The 25,383-nt window shown below is 30.6% G+C and overlaps 1 protein-coding gene across 1 annotated transcript in view; it reads left to right on the forward strand.

Moving 5' to 3' along the window:
- LOC129217525 (neural cell adhesion molecule 1-B-like) overlaps positions 1-24,237 on the forward strand; it is a 201,750-nt gene extending 177,513 nt beyond the window's left edge. Inside the window, exons 9-14 of the mRNA XM_054851840.1 lie at positions 3,652-3,777; positions 9,439-9,457; positions 15,193-15,281; positions 17,335-17,466; positions 21,967-22,021; positions 24,125-24,237. Coding sequence (XP_054707815.1) covers positions 3,652-3,777; positions 9,439-9,457; positions 15,193-15,281; positions 17,335-17,438 — 338 coding nt within the window. The 3' untranslated portion in view covers positions 17,439-17,466; positions 21,967-22,021; positions 24,125-24,237. The remainder of the gene's footprint in view (positions 1-3,651; positions 3,778-9,438; positions 9,458-15,192; positions 15,282-17,334; positions 17,467-21,966; positions 22,022-24,124) is intronic.
- Positions 24,238-25,383: the final 1,146 nt, after the last annotated feature.

The following is a 25,383-nucleotide window of genomic DNA, read 5'->3' on the forward strand; positions in this document are numbered from 1 at the left end:
GATAATTTTACTTCTAGAATATTAGTACGAGTACAATGTTCAAATTAAAAAAAAATGCAAAAAATTTCAAAAAAAAAAAAAAAAAGTGGAATAAAAAGTTTTTTGTTCTTGCGGTGTGATGGCAAAAATTGTAATAGGATTTTTTTTAATTTTTTTTACTTTTTTATTTTTATTTTTTTTTTATTATTATTATTTTATGGAGCACCAAAAATAATCTTACAACATGAGCTAACATGTTTTTTTTTTCTGAGGGTAGCCCCTTGGTAACGTGCATACGATCACAATTTTCTAGATGCACAATTGTGCAATTGTTAAATTTATAAAAGCTAATGTAACTTATAGTGAATATGTCTAATAGTCAGGGGGCTACAAGGAAAGAAACTGCATTTTGTGGTTAAATTTTGAAACTTGGCATGTGTGTAGACATTGTATATACAAATATTTTAGGAAGGGGAGGCATGCGAACCCCCCCTCCCCCAAAGTCCCCCTGGCGTCTCCCCTAAATTATATTTTTTACCGTTTAAAGCTCCATTAAACGTCTAATTACCGAAATAACTTCACAAAAAGTTGTTATTTTAAAAAAAAATCGATATTTTTAATTTGTGAATTATCTGACGTGAATTTTCCCTTCTCATTACATAATTACTGGTTTCTAAATTTAATTAGGGTTACATCAAATTAGGATTCCAGTTATCCGAACTCTTATTGTCCGAACTGTCCAATTATCCGGCCATGATGCACCTCGTTTTTTCTGACTGAGCAGACATAATCGAAACTATTTCCAAAGGGTATAAGAGAATAAGGATTTGAAGGAAAATGGGTGAAATTAATGTCAAGACAACATAATTTTAACCGAAAGAAATGTAAAGTTTGAATTAGGGAAATTAGGAAAAATTATTACTTTAGCAGAATTGTAGGCACATAGAACAGTTACCGGAAGTGAATGTAACGTGTAAGGGGGTAGATAGCTTTAAGAGGGCGATTGAGGTCTTCATTGTGGACTCATAAACTGACCTACGACCAGCCTAGCTGAGTCCAGAGCCTGTTGCTGGCCGTCACATTTGTATTTGTATTTGAATAATTGATAAAGAAGATTCCTCCAAAGAAGTCGATCGTTGCAAAATCAGAAGAAAAAGAAGTAAAATACCTATTGACTTGAAAAGAAAAATAAGGAATGACACCTTTCATAAGAATATGCTATACTTCGACGGTCGAAGGGGCAGTATTTTGATTCAAATTAAGGAATGAAAAAACAAAACTAGAAACACAACAGAAGATCAAGTTGTTTTACTCTCTTAACTTAAAGTATGATATCGTTGCCACTCCTATGTCTGGCAGCTCTTAAAACATTAAACAAAGCATATTGACTTATTGAAAGAAAAATGTTGATATTGCTAAGTAACATGCTGTAGGTTAAGTGCAAAAAGCGACTAATACAGGTTTTAAAAGTGTGGAGTCATAAGGAAAATTGAGATTTCTATTGGACGTTCTCTGTAATGAGTGTTGTAATTCATGAATTTCATACAAATTAATTACAATCACGCTATCTACTCTAACATTTGAATGGAAACAACAGCTAGGGGAAAAGGATATTGTTTAGAAACTAGGAAAAAACTAATGTCTTGTGAAAATATGGCTGTAGTAAACTTTTAAAAGGAAGATGTATCATTGGCAGAGGTTGCCCCTGATGTAGTAGGAGCAATGGTACGTCTACAAAATGTGAAATGGAAGTTCAAATAAAAATGTTTCATTCTGCTTGTTGAGAAAGAATACAGTCATTGTAGAAGGTTAATGACTACAGATAGAACTTTTCGGTTATATATTTTGGGAAAATGCTCATCAGAGAACGTGAAAGTTTCAACAGGAAATGTTGTTAACGCGTACTCAAATATTAATTCTAAATTATCGCTTCGGATTGGAAGTGAATACTTTTACAACTTACAGTATAATAAAAAAAATATAGTCATTCCAAAAATACATTCTATTGTCAATGCTGACCAACAATAGTAAACGTGCGAGAGAGCTGGGCCCTCAGCAACTTTAAAGGGGAAAAATTAGTAAACTCGATAACTATTTTTAAGAATTCAGTTTCATACAATAAATTTCAATGCAGACAATTATTTGCTTTAATTGACTGGAATTCAGTTGCGCTTATAAAAACTGACGCTTATCTCATTTACGAAGCTAAAGAAACACCTTGACTTCTAAATGTGTTTTTTTCTTTTTTTCCTTTAACGTTTTTTATATGCAAAAACAGCCATCTATTTACATTTGAAGTTACAACTCAATAGTTTGAAATCATTCGAACTAAATAGAATACTTAAAAACAAAGACATCCAATTGGAACAAAGAACGCAATTCATAGCACTACGCAAAGAAAGGAGCTGACAGAGCATGTGCGATTTGCGCGCTTAATGCCCGTTTGAATGCAATTTCGCAATCGCCTAGGTTATTTAACTAACTGTATATTAAGTATTTATTTATCAAGAGTTTCATTTCAAACATTCAAAGTTTCAAATGAGAGGTATTGTATCGTTATGTTATTGTACCATATTGTATCATTTCCGTTTTTGCCAGTTTGGTGAAAAATCAGGCTAATTACTTAAAATTCAAAGTCAAATGGGCAGCTATATTATTTGATTTAGCTGAAATTTTGTATGATAAATAGGCTTGGTGAGAGGCAACTTTTCCGCATATAGGCTTTAAATAATTCTCAATTTCGTTTTTTTCACTCCACTCTAAAAACATTACATTAAAATGTAAATCTTAAAGTTCACTAATTACAGTTTCATATTCATTCTGCATTAACTGCAGTGTAATTTTAATAAGTAGAATTTTGATATTAAAAAAAATTATGAGCAATATTATTTTTTATTCAATACATAATTAAATTATTATTTCATAAGTGTTGCAGATTGACTGTGATACAAAATGTCGACAGAAATACGATGTTACGTTTATTTCTTTGTACGTTCACTACTTTCTGTTTGTTCAAGAAGTGAAACCATATTTAATCGTTCAACTGAAACTTTTCTTCAGAATCAATAATTGTTGCCCAGAAAACATAGCACTGTCTCAAGTGCAAATAAATTATTTGCTTAAGGAAAATGAAAAAGAAAATATAACAATATTAAATTTCACTAATTTGCTGAGAACTGCTGACGCGTGTTTTAGCGTTACAAACAACTTCTTTTTTGACGTAAAAGAGGCGAGAAAATAGGTGAAAAGATATCTGACAGAAGCAACGACTCAGAGTGACAAATAAGTTTAAAAGTAAAAAAAAAAAAACAGATTAACTAATCAACCAATAACAAAATTATAACCTAGTTAAAAACCAAGAGAAAGGAGTGTACTTCTACTGCTGTGGGTGGCCTTTTGATGCTGTTGGATATATTTTCACCCATTAGCTCACCTTTTTTGAATTGAAAAAGAATGGGTTCCTTGTAATCCGAAGAACGTGTATGCAGTTCTTTGTAAGTTTGTGTGATTTAACGTTGTCATATTTTGTTTTATCTCTTGCACAAAGGTTTCTCTTTATTTATTTATTTTTTCAACATAACTACTAACTTGAACTGTAACAGAATTATTTATCAGGTTAAAATATGTCGAGTGAATTCTCTAATGATAGGCACACAATATTTATATTTTTAGATCAAGTGCCTGCCGCTCTGTTTTCTCTTCTTGTAGTAGCTGTAACTGTCTTCGCTTTTCTTCTTATTTTTGGAAGTACAGCCGTACTGATTCTGAGGTTTAATCATCATGATCATCATTGTAAAAGTAGGTAGTATACGAATTATAATGAATGTACTCTATTAGTGTTTTATTAAAAGAATAGGCATTAACATTAAATTAACTTAGCATTTTGCCTTTCAATTTCATAAATTGTTATTTGCTGCTACAAAATTATTTGTTACACAGCTTAGTTTTTATAGCTTGTATATGCATGGAATGTTTCTTTAACTTGCATGTTTGATGTTTTACTCTAAACCAGTTACGTTTATTAAACTGCATTTGTCAATTTGTTGTGGTTATGGAATTGTAAGTTATTGAAGCAGTTTTGAAGTTAATCGACATAGTAAGGCACACGAAATGAACTCTCGCCCTCCTAATGAAAAATATTCAGCTTTCAACACATTTATTTATCGTGCAATGAATATTTGATCTTCACCTGAGCTTCTTAATGAGGAACTTAACTATTTAAGAGCTGTTGATAGAGACTATCTGTCCACCTTAGTTGATTCTATTTATAAAAAACTTTGCAAAAAATCTCAAAATATCATTCTTAATAGAACTTTTAACACTAAGAATTTGGTTGTTCTGCCTTTCTTCCCTTGCATTAGTTTTCAGGTTGTAAGATTCTGAGCGATTCCAATTCCAAGTGGTATTTTGTTCCATTAAAAAACTTTCGTTCTCTTCTGCTGAAGATTCTATTCACCCTCTTATCAAATTATCCAAAAATGCCCCAATTCATTGGATCTTGATTTTTGGGAATCTTCCCATATCCTGAGGAACCAGTCTAATTTAGTTAACGATTTTACTGCAATTTCGTATTTTTCTTCTGTGTAGACTCCATTTTTAAAATTGGTCTACTTTTTCTATTATTTTTATAGAATTCTCTGCACATTCTTACTTTTAATTTTTCATGTTTTGCTTTCTTAATTCGTTTTGTGATCATATAATTCCAATTTGTTTATCCTTCACTCTGTTTTCTTCTGCATTTCTCAATTTGTTACATTGCTTCCACAGATAGATTTTCTCGGCGGTATATTTATTGCTAATTTATTGAGAGTGGTTTCAGTTTTGGAAAAGTTTCATTGTTTATGGATTTCCTTGGAAATTTATTACTTAACGGTTTTTTCCTGATGGAATATCATAATAAATTTCGGCTCCAGGTGTCATTTCGTCTTTTTTTATTTTGTTAATTTTTTTTTTTTTTTTTTTTTGGTATTTTTACTATCTCCTGTTTCTCGGATGACTTTTGATCCAGAAGCTCACACTTATTTGCATTGAAAAAAAGGTGTTCATTGTAACACCAAAACACGTGTCTGCAGCAATTTGCAATTTTTGTGCTTCAAAACGTGGGTTAAGTGATTATTTTATTTTTCAGCACAAAGGTATTTATTCGTTATTCCACGAAGTGTGTTCCTTATTGAGATAGCAACCATCATGGTTGTGAGTTTTAACAGTTGTGTAGCCATTTTTTTATTTATTTATTTATTTTTTAGTAACATACAGTATTAATTAAAATAATCGGTTTTTATTTTAGTTTTTCAATCATTAAGCATTCTTCAGAAGAAGCAAAGTTTTATTATTTTTTTTTTCTCATAAATTAGATTTTATGCTTTAACAAAGTATATACTAAACCCGATGGCTGTGCATGAAAGTTTATTTTTAATGATCTGCTACAGAAGTTTTCAACCTAAAGGGAATCCCTTCTGGGGAGGCGTAAAATAAGTCCAAGGAGGCGTGTATGTGTGTAAAAAAAATTAAAAAACATAACTCGGTTTTACCCTCCTCAATTTTGTGGTCACGTGTAAATATTTTCGACAGTATCACATTTTTTTTTTTAATTTTATTTATTAGGGTAGACCGGGGCACGTTTACTCAATGCTCTTTTTTCAAAACGAGTTATAAATGGAGAGACAACAGTCATACCAGATTGATGATACTCCCTAGCAAATATTTTCACAAGTTTTTGAGCATCAGTCGTTCTTCGGTTTCACATGTGGATAGAAAACTCTGTTTTCTACCGAGTCGAGTAAATGTTGTGTTGAACTTTTTGAAGTTTATTGTGAATAAATATTTTTTCGTTAAAAGCTGATAAATAGATAAATAGTGGCAGAATTTTATCCTTTTTTTTTGAGAATTATATTTACATGGACAGAAAGGTTATTCAAGTTTGTTGCACTTTAAAAATAAATCCAAACTTGACGACGGGGCATGTTTACGCATTTTCATACGGGCACATTTACACATGTTCTTACTGTTTCTTACTACTCTGTCTTACTTCTAAACGGGCCCCGGGAGCTTTTTTCGCTCTGTACTGTCTCAAACTTTTAATTTTTTCAGGTTATTATGTTTTGAAAATCATTCATTTTTAATTAAGTAACAGATTCGTATCTCATAGCGTATATTCATATAGTGTTGTCTTCATGCCTGTTCAGCTTCAACTTTATACACTATTCATCCTGTAACACATTTTTCTTTCTTTTGAAGATGGTAAGACATTACGTTCAAACACTAACAGAACCACGTTAGATGTCAAAATAGTGAAAAAGCCAATGGGTAGTCCAAGTATTTCTCCCATTAGGCCCTCCACATCGTCATATATGGACTACTCCAACTGAGACCATTTGAAAAAATAGGACCAAAGCTTAGGAACCAGGAAAGGATACTGAGCATCCTCTTTTTTTTCCCTTAATTGATAGTCCGATAAAAGAAGCCCTCAAACAATGGCAGTTAAAAGTTAGAAAGAAAAAAACAAAATGGGCAGAACAAAAAAAGGAAAAATTACTTTAAAATTTACAAGTTTTTATTGAAGAAGAAATAGAAGACATCAAAGAAAAAAGTATGAAACCAAAACCTGCGTCAGGGAAAAAGTTAGTACACTCTGTGAAAAGAAAATTAATGAATGATTCTGTTTACAGAGTAAAAAATTGTGCTTGCATCTATTGTTTGAAAGCACACAACCAATCGAAAAAAGGACAAGACACTGTTCAACGTCTTAGATGTCAAAACACAGCCGCATGACAAGTATACGAAAAGAAATACTTTATTTTTGTTAGTAAAATCTAACAGTGATGAAGAAAATGACTAAATAGTTTCTGTTTTTAACTATCAATAAGTCCTATGATTACAGTTTAGCCTCTACAATGATCTTCAATTAATGATTTGTGATTTTCTAATTTTTAAAGTGTTTTAAGATAAATAAAATAATTAAATTTGGTTAAATATCTATTTCACTTACTATTTGGCATCATTTTTACTATGCACTAGCGGTACCCGCACGGTATTCCCGTAGTTAAAAATTAAAAGGTCATTCGGTACATCTGTATATATACAAATAATGAAAGACGAATTTCCCGCCAATTTACTATGTTCATTCGCTCTCCCATTCCACGTCATGATAATTTCGTAATTTACTCGCCCATCTTATGATAATTTTGATCCGGAAAATGTTCTTAAAATTGAAATAGAAAAAGAATAAAATAGAGTTTTGGAAAAATCGCTTCGAGGTGCACACCCCTATGCTACAAACTAACTTTGTGCCAAGTTTCATGAAAATGAGCCGAACGGTCTAAGCACTATGCGCGTCACAGAGGCATCCTTCAGACATCCTCCAGACAGAGAGACTATGAGCTTTATTAACAGTAAAGATAAACGTGCCCCACTCGATGCGTAAACTTGCTCCTTGTTTGGAAGACGTTTACGCGACTTGGACTAAAAAACATTTTTTTACGGTTAAAAACACAAGCTGAGCAACAACTGAATATACAAATTTTGACTTCATTAACTGCTTTATAAAACCACTCTCTAAAAATTTCCTAGATTCAAACATAAAAATTAAAAAAATCCCCGTAAGCGTGCCCTGGTCTACTCTATCATTTTTTTTTTTTTTAGTGTAGGCTTTATTCACTTTCCTTTGTGAATCCGGATTTTCTGCCCTAGCACACATAAAGTCAAAATATAACACACATAAAGTCGAACAAAACTGAACACTGAAAATGACTTGAGGTTCGTTTTGTCGTAGTCACAACCTAATATTCGAAAATTTGTCAAGGACAATGTTCTGAAATTTATTGGTACTACATGCCAACCTCAAGTAGGGACTGATATTATTTTGTTTTTAGCTCCTTGATTATTTGATTTCATGTGTTCCAATAGAAATATGTTCAAAATATAGTTTTGTGATGTAATACTGTTTTTTGTATACAAAACTACCATTTATATTTTTATTTAATAACTAGTTTCAGCTCAACGCCTCTTAATACTAAATGCCTAATACATTTGCTTCAAAATGTGAATTGTCCGTTTATGATAATAATTTGGAAAACTGCGCTAGCCTGCTGCCATCCATTGAAAGCGTTGCTATGATAATAATTCAAACTAAATTGTTAATTGGTGAATTTCTTAATTTAAATTTAGAAATTGTTGATATCTCCTCTAGTAATTTTTAATATCTCTGATAGATAGCAGGAACCTCTGAACTGTCTCGATTTCGTTTTTTCTCTACGCTAAAAGCGAGACAGCGCAAGCGTTTAGTGTTAGGGGGCGTCGTCCTAACCAACATCGGTTCCAAGTTGCGATTGCTCAGTGTGGTTGGGGAGGAAGCCTGACCTTTCATCAGTGTTCAAAGGAGGGCGCAGAGCCTGAAAGGTTGAGAATCCCTGCTCAGCTAGAGCAGGGTACAGCTAGCACAGCAGTACACCTAGTACAACTAGTACAGCAGCAGGAACTTTCTTTGCGCTGTTATTTTCTTCACCTTTATCCTCTTAGTTGCGATATGTGCATTAAAAGAATATAATAAAACATTATAAACAAACATGAAACTCCGTTTTTTTATTTTAACACTTATAAATATAATTCAGTTATTTAATGAAATCTGAAACATTTTATTTCATTAATTTATAAGATAGAAAAATATCTACATAAATTTAATTGCTGACTGCCGGAAATAGGATTTTGATTTTTTTTTACTTAAAGCTATGTCATAATGTTGCAAACAGCTAAAGAAAACTCCACATGTATGAAAAAAAAACAAAAAAAAAAAACGATTGAATAATGATTTATACACTCAGTATACGGGCGTCGGTGTATTTATATTATTATGGTTGTATTTAAGCAGTTGTCTCCATCTAATGAAAAACATAATTCATTGTTTATGATAGATTATACATATATGATTGGTATCATTGAATAGTTGTCCCCATTTTGCATAAAACGGTTTTTTTATTATCATAAAAAGTATAATTATTACTTTTCTTCTTGTTATAATTAGCGCTATTTTTATTATTAATAGTAGTAGTGGAAGTAGTAGGAAGGATGCACCGATAAGCAAATTGGCCGATAACAGATTAATCGGCTGTTGATAATAGGCCGATTAATGATCATAATGATCATTTTTAATACTACCAAATCCTTCTTCTTTTTTTTTTCTAACTTTAGAAATAGTTAACAGTTGATTTCTGAGAGACGATTTCTCTCAGAAATTGTTCATAAAAGTACTCATAATTTCTTTTTGAAGGTATGCTTAAAAACAAATACTTTGAAAAATAAGTGGCCGATAAATTGGTACTGCCGGTTAATCGATGCATCCCTAATTATTAGTACTTTTGTTGTTTTATTGTTATTATTATTATTAGTGCTATTGTTATTTTATTATTACTTTATTATTATTATTATTATTATTATTATTATTGTTATTTTTATTACACGCAGCTCGGAATCCTGAAGCTGAGTGAGTAAAAGTTTTTAAAATATGAATTACATAATATGTAGAGCAGGGATTTTATGAAAATGCATATGTGCATATGCAATTGCATATTTTTCGCTTCTTTTGACGTTAATGTCTGAAATTGCATAAAAAAAATACATTTTTCGGGAGGACGATGGGCGACCTGCATATTACTGCGCTTTTCACTCACTTTCAGATTTTTTTTTCCTTAAAATAAATTTTTACAAAACTGCGAGCTTATTGTCATTGAAAATATTTAAAATACAAGAAGAGAAAGTACATTCGTGTTTTTATGCAGAAGTGAAAAGTAAAATTTGCGTAAATAAAAAAAAATTAATGTACATTTTAGGAATTTTTAGTGGATGTTGGCATGCATGGATGCTTTTAAAATACATTCATTCCGGGCTCTTATAGTGTGCATGTATATACAAATCCTCTTTCAAACTTTTCTAAACCTTTTTTTTCCTTTGATTGCAATAATATTCCAGAGAGTGAGAAAATTCGTCTTTACGTCTGAAAATTAATCTTTTGAAAAAAGAAAATGAAAGTAAAAACAAACAAGCTCAGATAATGCTTCAAAAAATTAATTACGGTTTGAAAAGTTCTAAAAAATAAGTTATTAATCGTTTAAAAAAATGAACTAAAAATTACATTAAATACAGTTTTATGTTCTAAATTAAGTTTTAAGTTTCTTATAAATGAGACTATGTTTATTATTGTTCAAAAATGGTCTTAAATATACAACTTAGGAACACAAAGACTTAATAATAGAAAACAATTTAAAAACAATTCCTAACTCGATATTACTGTCTAAGGCATAAAGCGCAGATCTTGGTGGGTTCAATACATTTCCGAGATAGTTAAAATGTTCACCATTAGACATTAAATAAGCGTTTAATAGGTACAAATAGCAATAAAATGCCATATCGCTATTTGTGCGTTTTAAACGACGTTTTACTGTCCCTTGCTTTTCGAACTATATTAAAGTCACTTCAAAGTTGCTTTTGTGTTACTTCACTTTTAAAAAGACGGTGAGGAATTAATGTACAATAATAGAATTCGTAAAATACTGATATATTTCAGTGACAAAAAAGGAATTTATGCACATTTAATTTTATCATCAGTAGATTATGTAAGCGTCGTCGATAGCAATTTGAATCTCCTGATCATAAATGGTTGTGTTTTCTAAAGAAAAATCTAATTTCAGTGAAGTCGAATCTTTAAAAAACAAAATCATATTTTGGGTGGATTGTAGGGATGCACTGATAAATTCGTAGTAATCGTAATTGCACATAATTGATCACTTTGCCGATTATTCAAAATTAGCCGAAAATTGCCCACAAATCGTTGGAAAAGATATTTTTAAAAATATATATTTATGTGCCTTGTAGAGCATAATAACTACTCTGAGCAAGCAACTAAGTTGGATAAAATTATGAACAATAAATAAGCAATTTATTGAGCACCGTAAATACATCATGTACTCGCATGCTGACTGCAAACGAAACAGATAATAACAGTGAAAATCTGAATCAAATTATTTTTTTTTAAATCCTCACGGCTGGCATTATACGATTAGTTAATGAATAGTTAAACCCCAACGTTTTTAAATTACGATGCAAAAATTTTAGTAGTTCAAAACTGTATTCCTCCACGTAACCTGTTTCTCTTGCTAGTTCATCTATTTTCCTTACTTCGTGAAATAATCTTTCACTTTTAACACATGATGCTGGAGCGCTTAAGTGTTGCATCGTTAATTTGCTCAGATATCGGAAATTTTCTTTTTTTGGTTTTTAAATTGAAAATGAATCCTCATTTTTTTGGTGCAACTAGTTTTGTAGTTTTCCCGTTCTGCCGTAAAAACACTAGCAAGACAAATACTTTCTTGCCAATGTTTTTGGTTGGCAATGTATTATTGGATTCAAATGCTGATTCCTAAAATTATTTGGAAAAAATAAAAAAGGAACATTTTAGTCTTCCACATTCTTCTACATTTTATGACGATCTTCGACATCTTTAAAAGACTCATTTTCAGACATTTATGTTTCTAAAGGAGCGTTTCTTAAAATGTGATCCGCAGAATCCCAGGGTTCCAAGAAGATCGCACAAGAGTTCCATAAAACTTACACTGCTTTTGTTTTTTAAATTTTAATCAGTTACTTTGAAAATCAACGAGCTGATGTGTGCCTCACATGACTTCCTTTTACTCCATTTTAATGTCATTTTCCCATTATTGGCAATTTTAATGTGATTCAATAGTTTAATCTCTAAATATTAAAAACGATGGCCAAATTAAAACCAGATAAAAAAAAATCGCCAAATTTTCCGCCAAGTTGGCGACAAAACTTGGCGACCAAAAGACTGGCGATATATCGCCAAGTGTCCGCCAAATTGTAACACCACTTAAGTTTGCATTGATATTAACAATGATTTCCCCCCAAAAAGGTGCAAAAGACCCCCTTAGGAACATCCGAAAGCAACCAAAAGGGGAGGTGCACAACTAGACCCCACTACGAGTCTATGTACCAAATTTCAACTTTCTAGGACATACTTATTCTGTGTCTATTTCTTATTATTGTGCAAAAAAACAAAAAAAATGTTACACTTAATGCTGGCTGTGTATGAAATACACAGTCAGCTCAGTCAATTCCAGCCGAAGACTACAGTTTCGTGCTAATTAACATTAGTCCTCGGCTGGAATCGACTGAACTGGTGGTGTACTTCATGTATTTCTGCCTTAGCCCTGGCAATAGGGCGGTAACTTACTGAGCAATGTTTATACCCTTTTGTAATTATGAAAAAAAACGAGCTGATGTGTGCCTCACATGACTTCCTTTTACTCCAATTTAATGTCATTTTCCCATTATTGGCAATTTTAATGTAATTCAATAGTTTACTGTCTAATATCACCAACAATAGCCAAATTAAAACCAGATTTAAAAAAAAAATCGTCGCCAAGTTGGCGAAAAAAACTTGGCGACCAAAAGCTTGGCGATACGTCACCAAGTGTTTACCAAATTATAACACCACTTAAGTTTGCATTGATATTAACAATGATTTCCCCCCAAAAAGGTGCAAAAGACCCCCTTAGGAACATCCGAAAGCAACCAAAAGGGGAGGTGCACAACTAGACCCCACTACGAGTCTATGTACGAAATTTCAACTTTCTAGGACATACCATTTTTGAGTTATGCGAGATACATACGCACATACGCACATACGCACATACGCACATACACACATACGCACATACATACAGACGTCACGAGAAAAGTCGTTGTAATTACCTCGGTGATGGTCAAAATGGATATTTCGCGTGTCTATACATTCTTAGGCACTTTTCCGCATGTGGTCGAATCGAAAAAAAAACTCAACATTCATTTGGGGGTGAGCAAAATGGAAATTAAGGGCGATTTTTGAGTGAAAATTTTTTCGCGAATACAATACTTCCTTTTTTGTAAAAGGAAGTAAAAAAAAAACTCATTGTTGTGCAAAGCTATTAATCAGCATTTTCGGGAGGGACTGCAGAGAAGCTTTATTTTTTGTGTGTAAGTATAGCATAAGTATATGCTCCACTCTAACATGGACTTTTAACAGCTCCTTATCATTTAATTACAATTTGTTTTATTAAAACGGTAGTTTTTTTTTTTTTTTGTAATTGACTCTTTACTTTTGAGTTTTTTAATATCGATGCGAGAATTTCTCGTTTTAAGATTGGCAATGTTCCCAACTAAGAGTAGACATATCGGGATTGGCACGTTTTCCCACTCATGAATTTTCATCTCAAAGATAATTTCTATTTCCAGACTTATTTTTAATAATATTTAAAGTATCGTACATTAAGTTTTATTATCGTTAGGTGAACGTTTTCAACGAATTTTTTGTGATGTTCCATAGTATTTTCAGCTGAAAAATTTAATTCAAAATATATATCCGGTATACCGGGCGTTTCAAAATTTTTTTGACTTTTTACCTACAAACTTGAAAAGTTGCTTTTTCGATATTCTTCCCCATAGAAATCTTCGGTATACCAAAAAAAAAAACATGCGAAACTATTTCATAATTACGAGTGAGCTTGAAAAACAGCTCAACACTCAACAATCAAAAATGTTTTTAGCAAACAATCAAATTTGTTTTAACTTAAAGCAGACAATAAACATCAATTTTATATACAAGCTTCGATAGGTACAACATTTAAAAATGATTTTATCTAAGCAATATTTGTGAAATCTAAATCTCTTGAGCTTCAAAATGACGTTCATTTTCTAAGCCAAATTTTAATGTTATAAATTCAAAAATGATCATCCGTCGCCTATAGCTAAGAATGAAAGGCCTCTTGTTAGCAAATGTTGTTAACATATTAGTTTAGTTTATAAAACAACGAAATTGAAATTCAATTGACTGAGTAACGCTCGCAGCAAATGCAACTACACTTTTATTTAGCCATAGATCCTTGCCAAAGGTTTTAAAAGTTATCTCTTAATGCACAATATACATATACTTATTTTTATAAATATTTGAATGATTCAGACTTGCTGTATTGATCTTTATTTTTCAATGAGCGTCGAGTGACAAACCAGTTTTGGGGAGTTTGAAGTAAGTTACATATTGGGGGAAAATCAAGTCAAGATCAACATTTAGAGAAATTTTTGGAACATACAATAGAATAGAAGAATCATAAATTAGAAAATGCTAAAGATGTATTGCAATAAATTTTGAAAGAAAATTAAAGTTTGTGCACTAAAACTTATGTACTAAAACTTTCCAGCCAAGTAATATTTGCAAACTTGAAGTACATCAAAAACTTTTAAAGATGAAATTGTTTTCAAGGTATACAATTTACTTTGAGGTCATTTTTTTTTTTTTTTTTTTTTTGAAAGCAGTAATAGAGGAAAAATCTTTATCTTAAAAGTGTTTTTCTTTGAAAAAGACATTTCAGTTTACTCATACATGCTATACCCGATCCTATAAATGGAGTGGAGAAGTAGAAGAAAGCATATATGCATTTTCTGATCGAAAAGGATTTTTTTAACGCTGTAGTAGTTTTATATTTCAGAAAGAATTAGTATATTTTTAGTGGTTTGTATTTTTAAAATTTTCATACGCCTTCTACAAAATAAATAAAAGTTATCTTTGGCCTTTATTGGAGAACTGATTTTTTTTTTTAAATTCTAAGGTACTTCTAAGTCTTTCTACTTATTTGAAAACGCATCCCTAATAAGCTATAAGCATTGCTTTGAGCAGGATTGTAACGTTTCAGAAAAGAGTTCTTTTTCTGTGATACGTCTTGCCATTTAATGGACTTTTGCCCCTGTCTTCCACTTTATATTTTAATAAAAAAAGGTGAACTGAAACTTTTGAAATATTACAGAAAAAGATAAATTATTGAAAACGGCCACTTTTTCACTTTGTATACTTTTGGAATAGAAAACTTGCGTAAATATATTAATTTTTCTTGTAGATAACACGATTAAACAATGAGATAATGAGTATATTTTATGGCAATTATTTTTTTACAAAAAGAAAGCAATAAATTTTGATCGTTTTCAAAATGTTAATTTCACTATTACAAATTCTAACAAATTTATGAAACGAAGACCACGACAAACTTTTTAGGCAATGATGTGTTTTTAATTTTGCTTTAAACTGAGATTTTAGCTAAAATGCAAAATAGTATTTTCTCTCTTACATAATTGAGTTTTAGAACGAAATTCTCAACTGTTTTTTCTTTTTAAAAGGTGTGAAACTGAAAAGAAAGAAGTAGAAGAAAGTCAAGATACTAGCGAGAAAGGACCTGATATCATTCCTACAGCAGCTGAATCTGAGAGTACGAGTTTTCTATTAATGTAACTTTCGTGAAATTAAGGTCAAACGTCATAGGAAAAATCAGTTAGGCAACAGGCATCATAAGAAAAAATATTAACTGTTATACGATATTATTTTATTGAATCTTGGAGAATGCAGGTTTTACATACTATTTTTTGTTTTTCATATTACATCCTTGTGTTTCAATCAAACAAGAACAGTAATACCAAAGTTCTCTTATGCTGCCATTTTCTCCTTTTATCCTCAAATTTTTCAATATAGTTTTAAACGAGAAGAAATGTTGTTGATCCCCAAATGTGGATAGACATTTGTTCTTTTTTATACAGAGAATCTCTATTTAGAAAAAAATTCAAATTACTTAGACACTTTCAACTTAGAAAATTCACTAAAAAAATCAGAACAGTAGCATTTACTAATTTTAAAAAATCGAGTCAACCAATGCTGCTTACAGAAAGAAATTCTCCAAGTGTAAAATACATTAAGAGTTTTGTATATAGTAAAAACCTAACAAAACGTAGGGGAATGTGAGGCGGAGTGAAATAGTGGAGAAAACTTACTTTTAAAATGAAAAAAAAAAAAAAAATGAACACATTGGAAATTTTCTTTGAAAATTACGGTACGCACTAGATACTACGGTGACACTAAATTTGTACCTTCAAAGAAATTTTCCACTTTTTTTCATGCGGCAAAGTGAAAAAAAAAATTCTAAATTTTTTTTCCATTTATCATAAAAAATATGTTTTGGTCAAATGGATGAGTTAATAAAATAATAAATGGAGAAATTAATAGACAGTGGAACGAGTAAAGGAAAGAAATATTTATGATATGGAAAAAAAATGATTGAGTGAAAATAATAGTGAATGAATGAGAAAATAAAAAATTTATTAAATAAAGGAATGTATAAATAAATATGTAAATAAATGAATACGTAAGTGATTTAATGAATATTTGAAGAAGTAAAAATGTTAATTACGAGAACTTTATAACTTTATAGTGATAAAAATAATTTTTTACTTACTGCAAAATATTGCAAAATGAGTATCGATTTCTGAAAATGGCTTATTTTACAATACGCTTTAATATTCAGAAGTTAATTTTTCCTGATTATTATGTATTACAACATGTAGTACATGGTTAAAATATTTCTGGATAAGTGTGGCACTAAAAACATTGTAAATATTCAACCATTTCACTTTTCTCCACTACTTCACTTTGCTCCACATTCCCTTACTTTATTGAAGTTATGTATGAAAACGAAAACACATTCAATTTGAAGTATCCCCCCCCCCCCAAGCTGAAAACAATATCGGCTTATTCGCAAAAAATACAAAGCATGCAATATTCATCAGTTAAACGAGAATTTTAACATCATTACTTCAAAATTTCGAAACTTAAACCATTCTAAGGGACTTTATTCCGTTCATCTCTTGCCAACCAATACATTGTTGAAAAGTACTGTTGTATCACATTTTGAAATAAATGCATGTCCTAATGACACATTATGCTGATTTAAATATCTCCTAAACTTTTCACTATCTAATTAAAATCTTTCACCGGAATTTTATCCCTATTAATCCTCTTTCGTGGCAGTTTTTATCAAATGAAAGATATAGAGTTACTTTGCTGCCATTCCACACACACAATTATGAGACACATACGTAAAATTTGTGCTATTGTAGCAACTCTTTAATTCAATTTACTTAATTTAAATGCAGGGAAGATTTTTGAAATAGAAAACAATTGTCAAGTCCAGCCTGTACTTACTTGAAAATGTACGTTAGTATTAAAAAGGAACCAAACGCATTGATCTTTCTTAAGCTCACTTGAACATGAAAATTAATCTGGTGGCTGTTAAAAAGATATCATCGCTTCACAGCAACAGTAAGAAATCTTAGTATTATTTCTGGGATTAAATATCTAACTGTTGCTCTTGGGCGACGATGTATGAAAAAACGTTAACAGGTTTTTTTTAAATTATAATATTAAAAATAGTAATTGTTTTAAAAAATAAATACAAATGTATTGATCCTTTGATGTATTTATATTTTTTCCAGTTTTTCTAACTGAAGAACTGAGTGAAACCGTTCAACATTCTCCGCATCTTAGCACAACATCGAAAGATTCATTTGGTATTACGTATATGCACACGGTTTTATAGCAGTGCAGTGTGTATTACATACAAAAACGTAAGTATTTTATTTTAAAAGTATTTTCTACGCGTATTTATTTTATACTTATTTCGTATTTGAAAAACTTACTTTTTCTCTGTAGATAACGCACTTGATGCAATTTAAATCTTGGCAATTATTTTTTATTTTACTGCCGCCACGTTTGTTGCAGCTTCAAGCTGCGTAAAAAACTAGTTCTATGGCAATACTGTACACTATTTTGTCCTGCAAAGTTCTTTTTAACTGAACTTAATGTAAGAAAATACTGAAAGTTCTATTAAAATTAAAAACATAATCAACCAAAGAAATTTAAGTTGAGAAATAAAACCGATCTACAAGATAAATAATCAAGCCATTAAATAACACGAAAAGTTCCATTAAAATAATGCACCATCTAAACAAAACAGCATTAATTATCTACTAAAATGCAAAATATCTATCTGGTAAATATATTATGTCATTAATGACCAACAAAAGTTTCATTAAAAGAATGGAGCATGAGCAGTAAACATGACTAGACGTAAACGATGTATCTCTGTTTTAGCAAATTTGGAAAGCAAACAAGTGTCCAAACTTCTGCAGTACCAAAAATAGAAAAATGGAAAAAAAATCGAATGCTCATGCGAGATAACCATAAATATTGTTGCTCCGGTAAATCATTTCTTTTATTTTTTGTTAATTTTTTTTTCTATATCTTAACGAGATATTGGCTCTTTTTTTATGATTTTGCTTGTTTTTATGTTTAATAAAAACTTTTACCTTATGGTAGGTAAAAAAAGCTTTGAATGAAGGCTTCATATACAGTATGGTAATACTACAAGAATCAGGGATTGCTTTTAAAAATTGATTTTCATATTTAGCAGTGATCAAAACTTCTGGATTGCGATTTCGCAAAAGAAACATCTATTTTAATAATACAGGGTTAGCGTAAAAGAATATCCCGGTTTTAAAAATTTATATCTCATAAACTATTACACTTACAACTGTAAGTGATACATAAAAATAAATATAATCAGTGAAAGTTTTTTTGAACGTACGTAACAACTGAAACGAACACGTTCTGCAATAGCGCAGCCAGAAATTCCTTCTGGGGGGATATTTTGGTCACAACAGTCCTTACACGCGTATTAGGATTGGCAACAATGTTAAAAGCAAGAACTCTGAGGGGGATGTTCCCCCCCCCCCTCCTTCCTTCCCACTTCGCTGCGCCACTGTCGTTCCGTAACGCTGGATTGGCCGTGCAGGTTATGATGATTTTATGTTTTGGCCACCCAGATCCCCAAACTTAACCCCACGTTATTTTTTTTCTTTACTCAGTTTTCGTCAAAGACAGTGGGTAAACACCACCACTGCCTACAACAATGCACAAACTGAATCTTGTTTGAAACCTCGTTTCCTATCCTAATAGAGTAGTTAATGTACGTGTAAGGACTCTTGTGACTAAAAAACTTCCTCCGGAAGAAATTTCCGGCTACACTAGTGCGGAACGTGCACGTTTAAGTTGTTGCGTAAGTTCAAAAAAAAACTTTCACAGTATATCTTTATTTTTGTGTATTATTTATAGTGGTAAGTATAACAGTTTATAGGATATAAATTTTTAAACTGGGATATTCTTTTGTGCTAACCCTGTGTAATAGTCGCTTGAGTTTCAAAAATCGTAGTAAAACATGCACGTGAATAATTAATAAAAAGGAAAATATCTAACTTTTTTATGAATAGGTGTTAGATAAATTTTAACTTCTAACTAGGTACGTTTCTGTTTTTTTTTTTTTTTTTTTTAACTTTTTTTTTTTTTAACTTTTTTTATTGTTGCGCTTATTACTACTTAATAGAGCACGCGAATTCATTCTAGTGCCTTTCCTTTTTTTTCTGTTCACACTATTTATCTTAGTTTGGCAACAAGTTTTTTTTTCATTTGATTGATAGGCTAGGAACTTTTGAAAATATAATTTCTTTCGCAAAAACTGATATTTGATTTTTAAAAATCGTGTTGTAATCAAATAAAATTGCGTTTCTCCGGCACAATGAACGGTTTTCGAAGTGTTTTCAAAAAAGTCTTTCTTCATTTTTTTATTATCTTATTTATTCTTTTACTTTAAAGAATTCACCACTTTTTTTTCTCGCAATACTTTTTGTCTTCAGGTTTATGTTTGTCATAGATTAATTCAAAAAAGATGCGCTACTTTTCGCATGCCAAAAGAACATAGTTTTAACGTATATATTTCCCAGAGTTCATTTTTTAGAGAAATTTAGGAAATGGTCTTCTCGTCATGCAAAACGTACATTGATATCCGTGAACTAAATTCGAGATGTTTTTTTCTCACACCGTCGACTTATTACTAATTTGACAAGATAACCCTATTAAAAAAAAAAAACTTTTTCGCTAGCCTAACGCAGGTTATGATGTTAGAACATTTAAGCATAAATTTAAAATGCGGTGTAATCTTGTAAGTCACGATGTAACGTAGTTTTAAAACCAAGAATTTCTTTTCCTCAAACATTTTTTTTAATGATCTCATTTTTACCAATACTTTTACCCTTTAAAAGCGCAAAAGAGTGCACTGAATTCATAAGAAATAAATAAATACCTTTGCGCTGTGAAGTAAAATGAAATAACCAACTTTTTGTAGCACAAAATTACTTATTGCTGCAGACACGAGTTTTTGGGTTTTCAAGATCCCCTTTTTCAATTTAAAATAGTGAGCTTTTGAATGTATAGATATCCGTGTTTTTCCGCATCTTTCGCATTTTTATTTCTCTTTGGAAATTTAGAAATCTTTAAAAAAATATTATTGATCATGTACTGCTGGTATCACGTATGATTCCTTCATTTAAGCTAAATTTTTTTGACAAAATTTAATTAAAAATATATCTCCCAGATCCAGTACCTTTTTGAAGGATCTGCATAAACATAAACAGTAATATCCAGCTAACTTTTTGTATTTATTATTAGAAAGTTATGGACTTACTTAGCTTTGTGCTCAGTTCATGATGGAGGATTTGTAGATGAGACTGGAATTGCTCGTAGTTGACTTTCAAGCTTTTCAGGTTGCTTTTTTGAGGTTAAAATATGGTGTTAACTGTAACTGACCTAATTTCCTTTCATTGAAAATTATCGATTTGTGATAGCACACCCCCAATTTTCAAATATCTTTTAAGCATCAGTAACACCAGGGATATCTTGTTCAGTCAGGAGTTGAAGCATTTTAAGCTATTTGCGAAAAGACGAAAAAAAGTCAATACATTGCAGTTTTGAAAAATTCATTGTAAATTTTAATCTTCCTATTTGATTTTTTTTGTAATATAATTCTGATGAACATCTAATTCAATCAACTTTAACTGGGCTTGTTTGTTGCGATTTTCGAAAATTATTCAGGACGTAAAATTTTTTTACTCAAATGTTTTAAAAAAAATTGTCTGGCGTTTTTTTTTCTCTTAATGCAATGTGTATTTTCGCAATAAAAACTCAAGTGAAAAGAAATCGTTAAGCTTACAAATATCATATACTCTAAAATGTATTCATCTTTTTTTTTTCATTTTATATTCTGTGGCAAAATGGGGAATATTCGAAATTTAAGCTATTTAAATATATTTCACGTTTATTAGAACCCAGAATTACTTAGCTAAGAAAGCATGCATTTTTGTTTCAATTACGTGCTAAATGGAGTAAAATTTATAACATACGTAAAATACTTGAAGAAAACGTTCATTTCAAACGTAATTTTTATAAGGAAAATAATAATAAACAAAAATAAATAAAAAAGGATTTTTTATTAAATAAAAAGAAAGAAAGAATAATGCACATGATAAGCTTGCAAGGAAACTACCACAGATTTGTTTCCTTCCCAAAAAATATTTGGTATGAAGTTTCTCGTTCAGTTATTTTTTATTTTCAGTAGTTTCTGTCATAACTGTTGACAATACATTATTTTTAAATATTAAGTAGAGGAAGAGTACCAAAACCGAAATACCACTTTCGTTTTGGGCTCTAAACCTATACTAGAAGTCCAAAATCAATAAATTTGAGCAAAAATATAATGCAGAATCTACTTTCTGCTCAAATATATGTTTATTTTGTGAGAAGTGTTGAAAACATTTGGAAAAGTTCAATTTGTTTAGATATTTTTAAATTTACGCTGTAAGAGTTATAACCCCAAAACCAACATGCCAACAAAAGTTTCTAAATATTCACCCAGACTCAGAAACCACTCCTTTATAAGTTCATAATTCCACAAAATGGTTCATCAATACTTACTTTTATATTTCAAAATTCACATTTAAAAACACTGGTTTGTCGGTTTACCGTACTTATGTCAGTTTTGGCGCCTTTCCTGTACTTACAGTATTTTACATTTTTGCTTTTTTTCCATGTCATTTATGAACTCTGTTTTGTGTGCTGCGTTCAAGCTACTTAAAGGGAGGTAATCTTTAAGTCAACACTAGATTTTGATAGTTATATTTTATGTTTTTTCATAGTTTTGTATAATATTTTTATTTTGACGAATATTATTTCTCCAGTGACTTCAAAGAAGACTCGCTATGGGGACGACAACACCTGTCTTTGATAAACACCGTAAGTACTCCTTGAAATTTTTCCTACAAAAGATTTTATCCTCATCCACCACAAGAAATATTTTCCTAAAGATTCCACCCCTATTGTTGGTGACGAAATTCCAGAAAAATTACTTTAAAAAACAGCTCTTTTAGTTCTTTTATATGCTGATTTTATGCAAACATACAATACATACTTTTGAGCATATTTTTAAGTAGTATTTATCGAAGTGTGTTAATCTACTAATGCTTTTTTCTGATATAAATATTTCGTTTCCTCTTTTACATGACTATTTAAAAAATCTTTATAAGCTTATCACATGTTTTTTTTATTTCCTTGACACTGCTAAATGGAAAATACGTCGCTGAACCACTAATAGCTTATTATCCAGCTACGGCATGTCAGCTACATCTGAAGCTTTATTTTGAGTCACTCGATTTAGATCTAAAAAATTCACAATAGTGAAATGATACTACAGTGTTCGAATGCTGGTTTAGCACGGTTCCGTGACGAAATCTGAAGGGATAGTTGAATCTTTAATTAAAATTTTGTACTTTTTCAATCATTTATAACCTTTATTTATTTTTTTGAAATTTTTACCCTTTTTTTGAGAACTAAATTAGCGTCTATTTTTTTTTTTAATGCTGTTTCTGAAAAACCAATCAGTGCAAAAAAAAACTTCCTTTTTCTGTTTAACTACCCAGAATTTAGAAGCTTTGGCATTTGATTGCCTTAAAAAAATGTTTTTTTAAAAAAAAGAATTAGTGTGAAAATTATTTATTTTGACTCTATTTTTTTTATAACGGAAACGTTCTTAGTCTTTTCTTACTGTGTTAATCAATTTTAATAAAAACCTATATTCTCAGTTTGAAAATTTTCCAAACACCTTGTTCCAATATATTATATACTACATAGATGCTGTCGAGTTACGTCGACAAGAGAAACGTTTGTGGTGTTGGTATGTCAAAAAGGCAAATCAAAAGAATCATTGCGTAAATGAATCTGCTTCTCAAGTTAAAAGTATCATTTACAGTATCATTTTTTTACACTAAAGGCATGTTGAAGCTCTTTCATAACACATAAAATTTTTTAAAATAAGCCAAAGCTATGGAATCATAAGGAAATCCAAAAAGCCAAGCAGTTCCGGTAAAAACATGCCTTATTCTATTAAAATTTGTATAAAATATTATAATAATATTAGGATGAAAAACAGAAAATATTATTGCATCAAGCGTTATCTATTGAAAAACCCTGCTTTAAAACAAAAAACGCTTAATATTCTCTCCTTTTTTTTTTTAATTCTATCTTTTTTTTTTTTTTTGTAAATGAAACTCCTTTTTCAGTTTGTAAAACTATTGATTTTCATATTCCTTATGTCAAGTAATTTTTATTTAAAGCTCCGCTTTCCTGCTAGTTTTCTGTACTACTGTTAAAATATAATCTTCTCACTGGTACAGTTATAGTTAGAACGACTGCCACTAGAAAAGAATTCCATTTGGTTTCAATCCTCACGGATTGGAATTACCGACTTAAAATTTCTAGCGTCTTTATCTGCACTTCCTTACATCTTCATTTTCTTTGAAGCACCAGTCCAACGTGCCTATGGGCGGAAAGCAAAGAAAGAGAGGCAGATATGGATGCTTTCGAGTTCAATTTCTGCTAAAAACTCTGCTTCTTTTTTTCCATGTCGGTTAGAATAAAAGAACTGACAAGTTTGCTGATTTCTTACAGAAACTTTATGAAGATTTCTTCAAGGGAGTCAAATGTGATTGATAGCATGTGATCTTAAATCTCTGGTGGATTTTATGAGAAATTTCTTTCAATATGTCTTTAAAGCGCTCAAATTCTCTTTTTTGCATCTGAAGAATGAGAGTTGTCACATTTTACAGAGGAAAAAATGCAACTTTTTTATGCTGCTTTATTTCTCTCAAATTCTCCTTTTAAAAACAAAAAAAAAGTTTTCATCCAAAAAAGTAGTAATGTCGCGGTTTTTATTTTTTTTAGTGATTTTTTATTTTTTGTTGATTTACGTACCTTTAAGTACTTTTCTCACTTTATTTTGTGTGTTCTCTTATTTTTGAAATTTTTTATTTTTTTTTAATAAGCGTGTGTTTTCTTGAACAGAGAATCAAATCGATTGCTTAGCTCATTTTTGATTGTTTAACGAAATGTCTAAAGTGATGCGTGGATGATGCGTGCCCTGCAACATAGATGGTTTCACAATCAGAAGTTTTCAAAGATCAATCATACGACCTATAAGGCGAAAAAATAGGCTTTCAAATCCCTTTTTTAAGGCAGGCGAACACCCTAATTTTTTTCCTCTTCAATATTCATTGCACCTTTCTGAAACTTTATACGATTATTGGACATGGCATAAATAACACATTTTGAATGTTTATTTGTTGAAAAAAATTCGATAGGTTCTTTTTTTTTTTTTAAAGGCCGTATTTTTTGCAAAAAGCAACCATTTCCTTAACCCTTCCAAGGCCTTCTTTTTTTCATAATTTTAAAAACTTTTTAAGTCTATCTCTTTGTGACATGCTAGAAAGTGATATGACCCTCCTATTTAAAAATAATTAACTAAAAACAGGTTTTATGGGTAAAATTTTGAAAATGGCCCCCGAAAAACGTGCTTTCTGCCCCCTAAGTTTAGATGATCATTATTCCAAAACCATATATTGCATGTACATTTACTTTTCGAGTTTTATATCATAATAAGTTGTTCAATTATCATGTTTGTAAAGCTTCAAATCTTAAAAGTTTTTTTTTTTTTTCGTTACAGCTGTTGGCGTAAATAAAAACTTGAAAACGTAGTTAAGAGGCAATCAAGAAAGAAAAAGAAAATTTCAGTTATAAGCAGTGCATTTAGTTTAGTAAATTTCTTCTAGATTTCTCAATAACTCGTTGATTTGAAAAACAATTGCGGATTTAGAAAGAAGAACACTACGGCTCTCTAAATTTTTCAAAATGTCAAAAAAAATTTATTTTTTCGAAAATTAGTGTGTTCGCCTACCTCAAGTCTTTCCGACAGTTCAGCAGCTATTTAAACGATGTAAGACTAATAATTTACCCGTAATGAAATATTCCTATATATAGAGCCAAACGTTTTCATAAACCAAATTTTATAAAACAAAGAATTAAAAAAAACAGTCACTGTTGATTGATTGCAACATAAAACTGTTAACATTCTTACGATTTTTAAACTTATTTTATTTCATTCTCTTATAAATTCAATGAATGCGTTTGTGCTGAACTTTTACGATACTGAATGCTTTTTGACATATCTAAGCAAAAACAAATAGCTGCAACATTCAAATACGGGCATCGCTTTTAGTGGACTATTTAAACATGAAGTAAGATAATGCGGATACTAAATTTTGCAA

This window comes from Uloborus diversus, chromosome 2 (assembly GCF_026930045.1).
Source record: "Uloborus diversus isolate 005 chromosome 2, Udiv.v.3.1, whole genome shotgun sequence".
Taxonomy (NCBI): Eukaryota; Metazoa; Arthropoda; class Arachnida; order Araneae; family Uloboridae; genus Uloborus; species Uloborus diversus.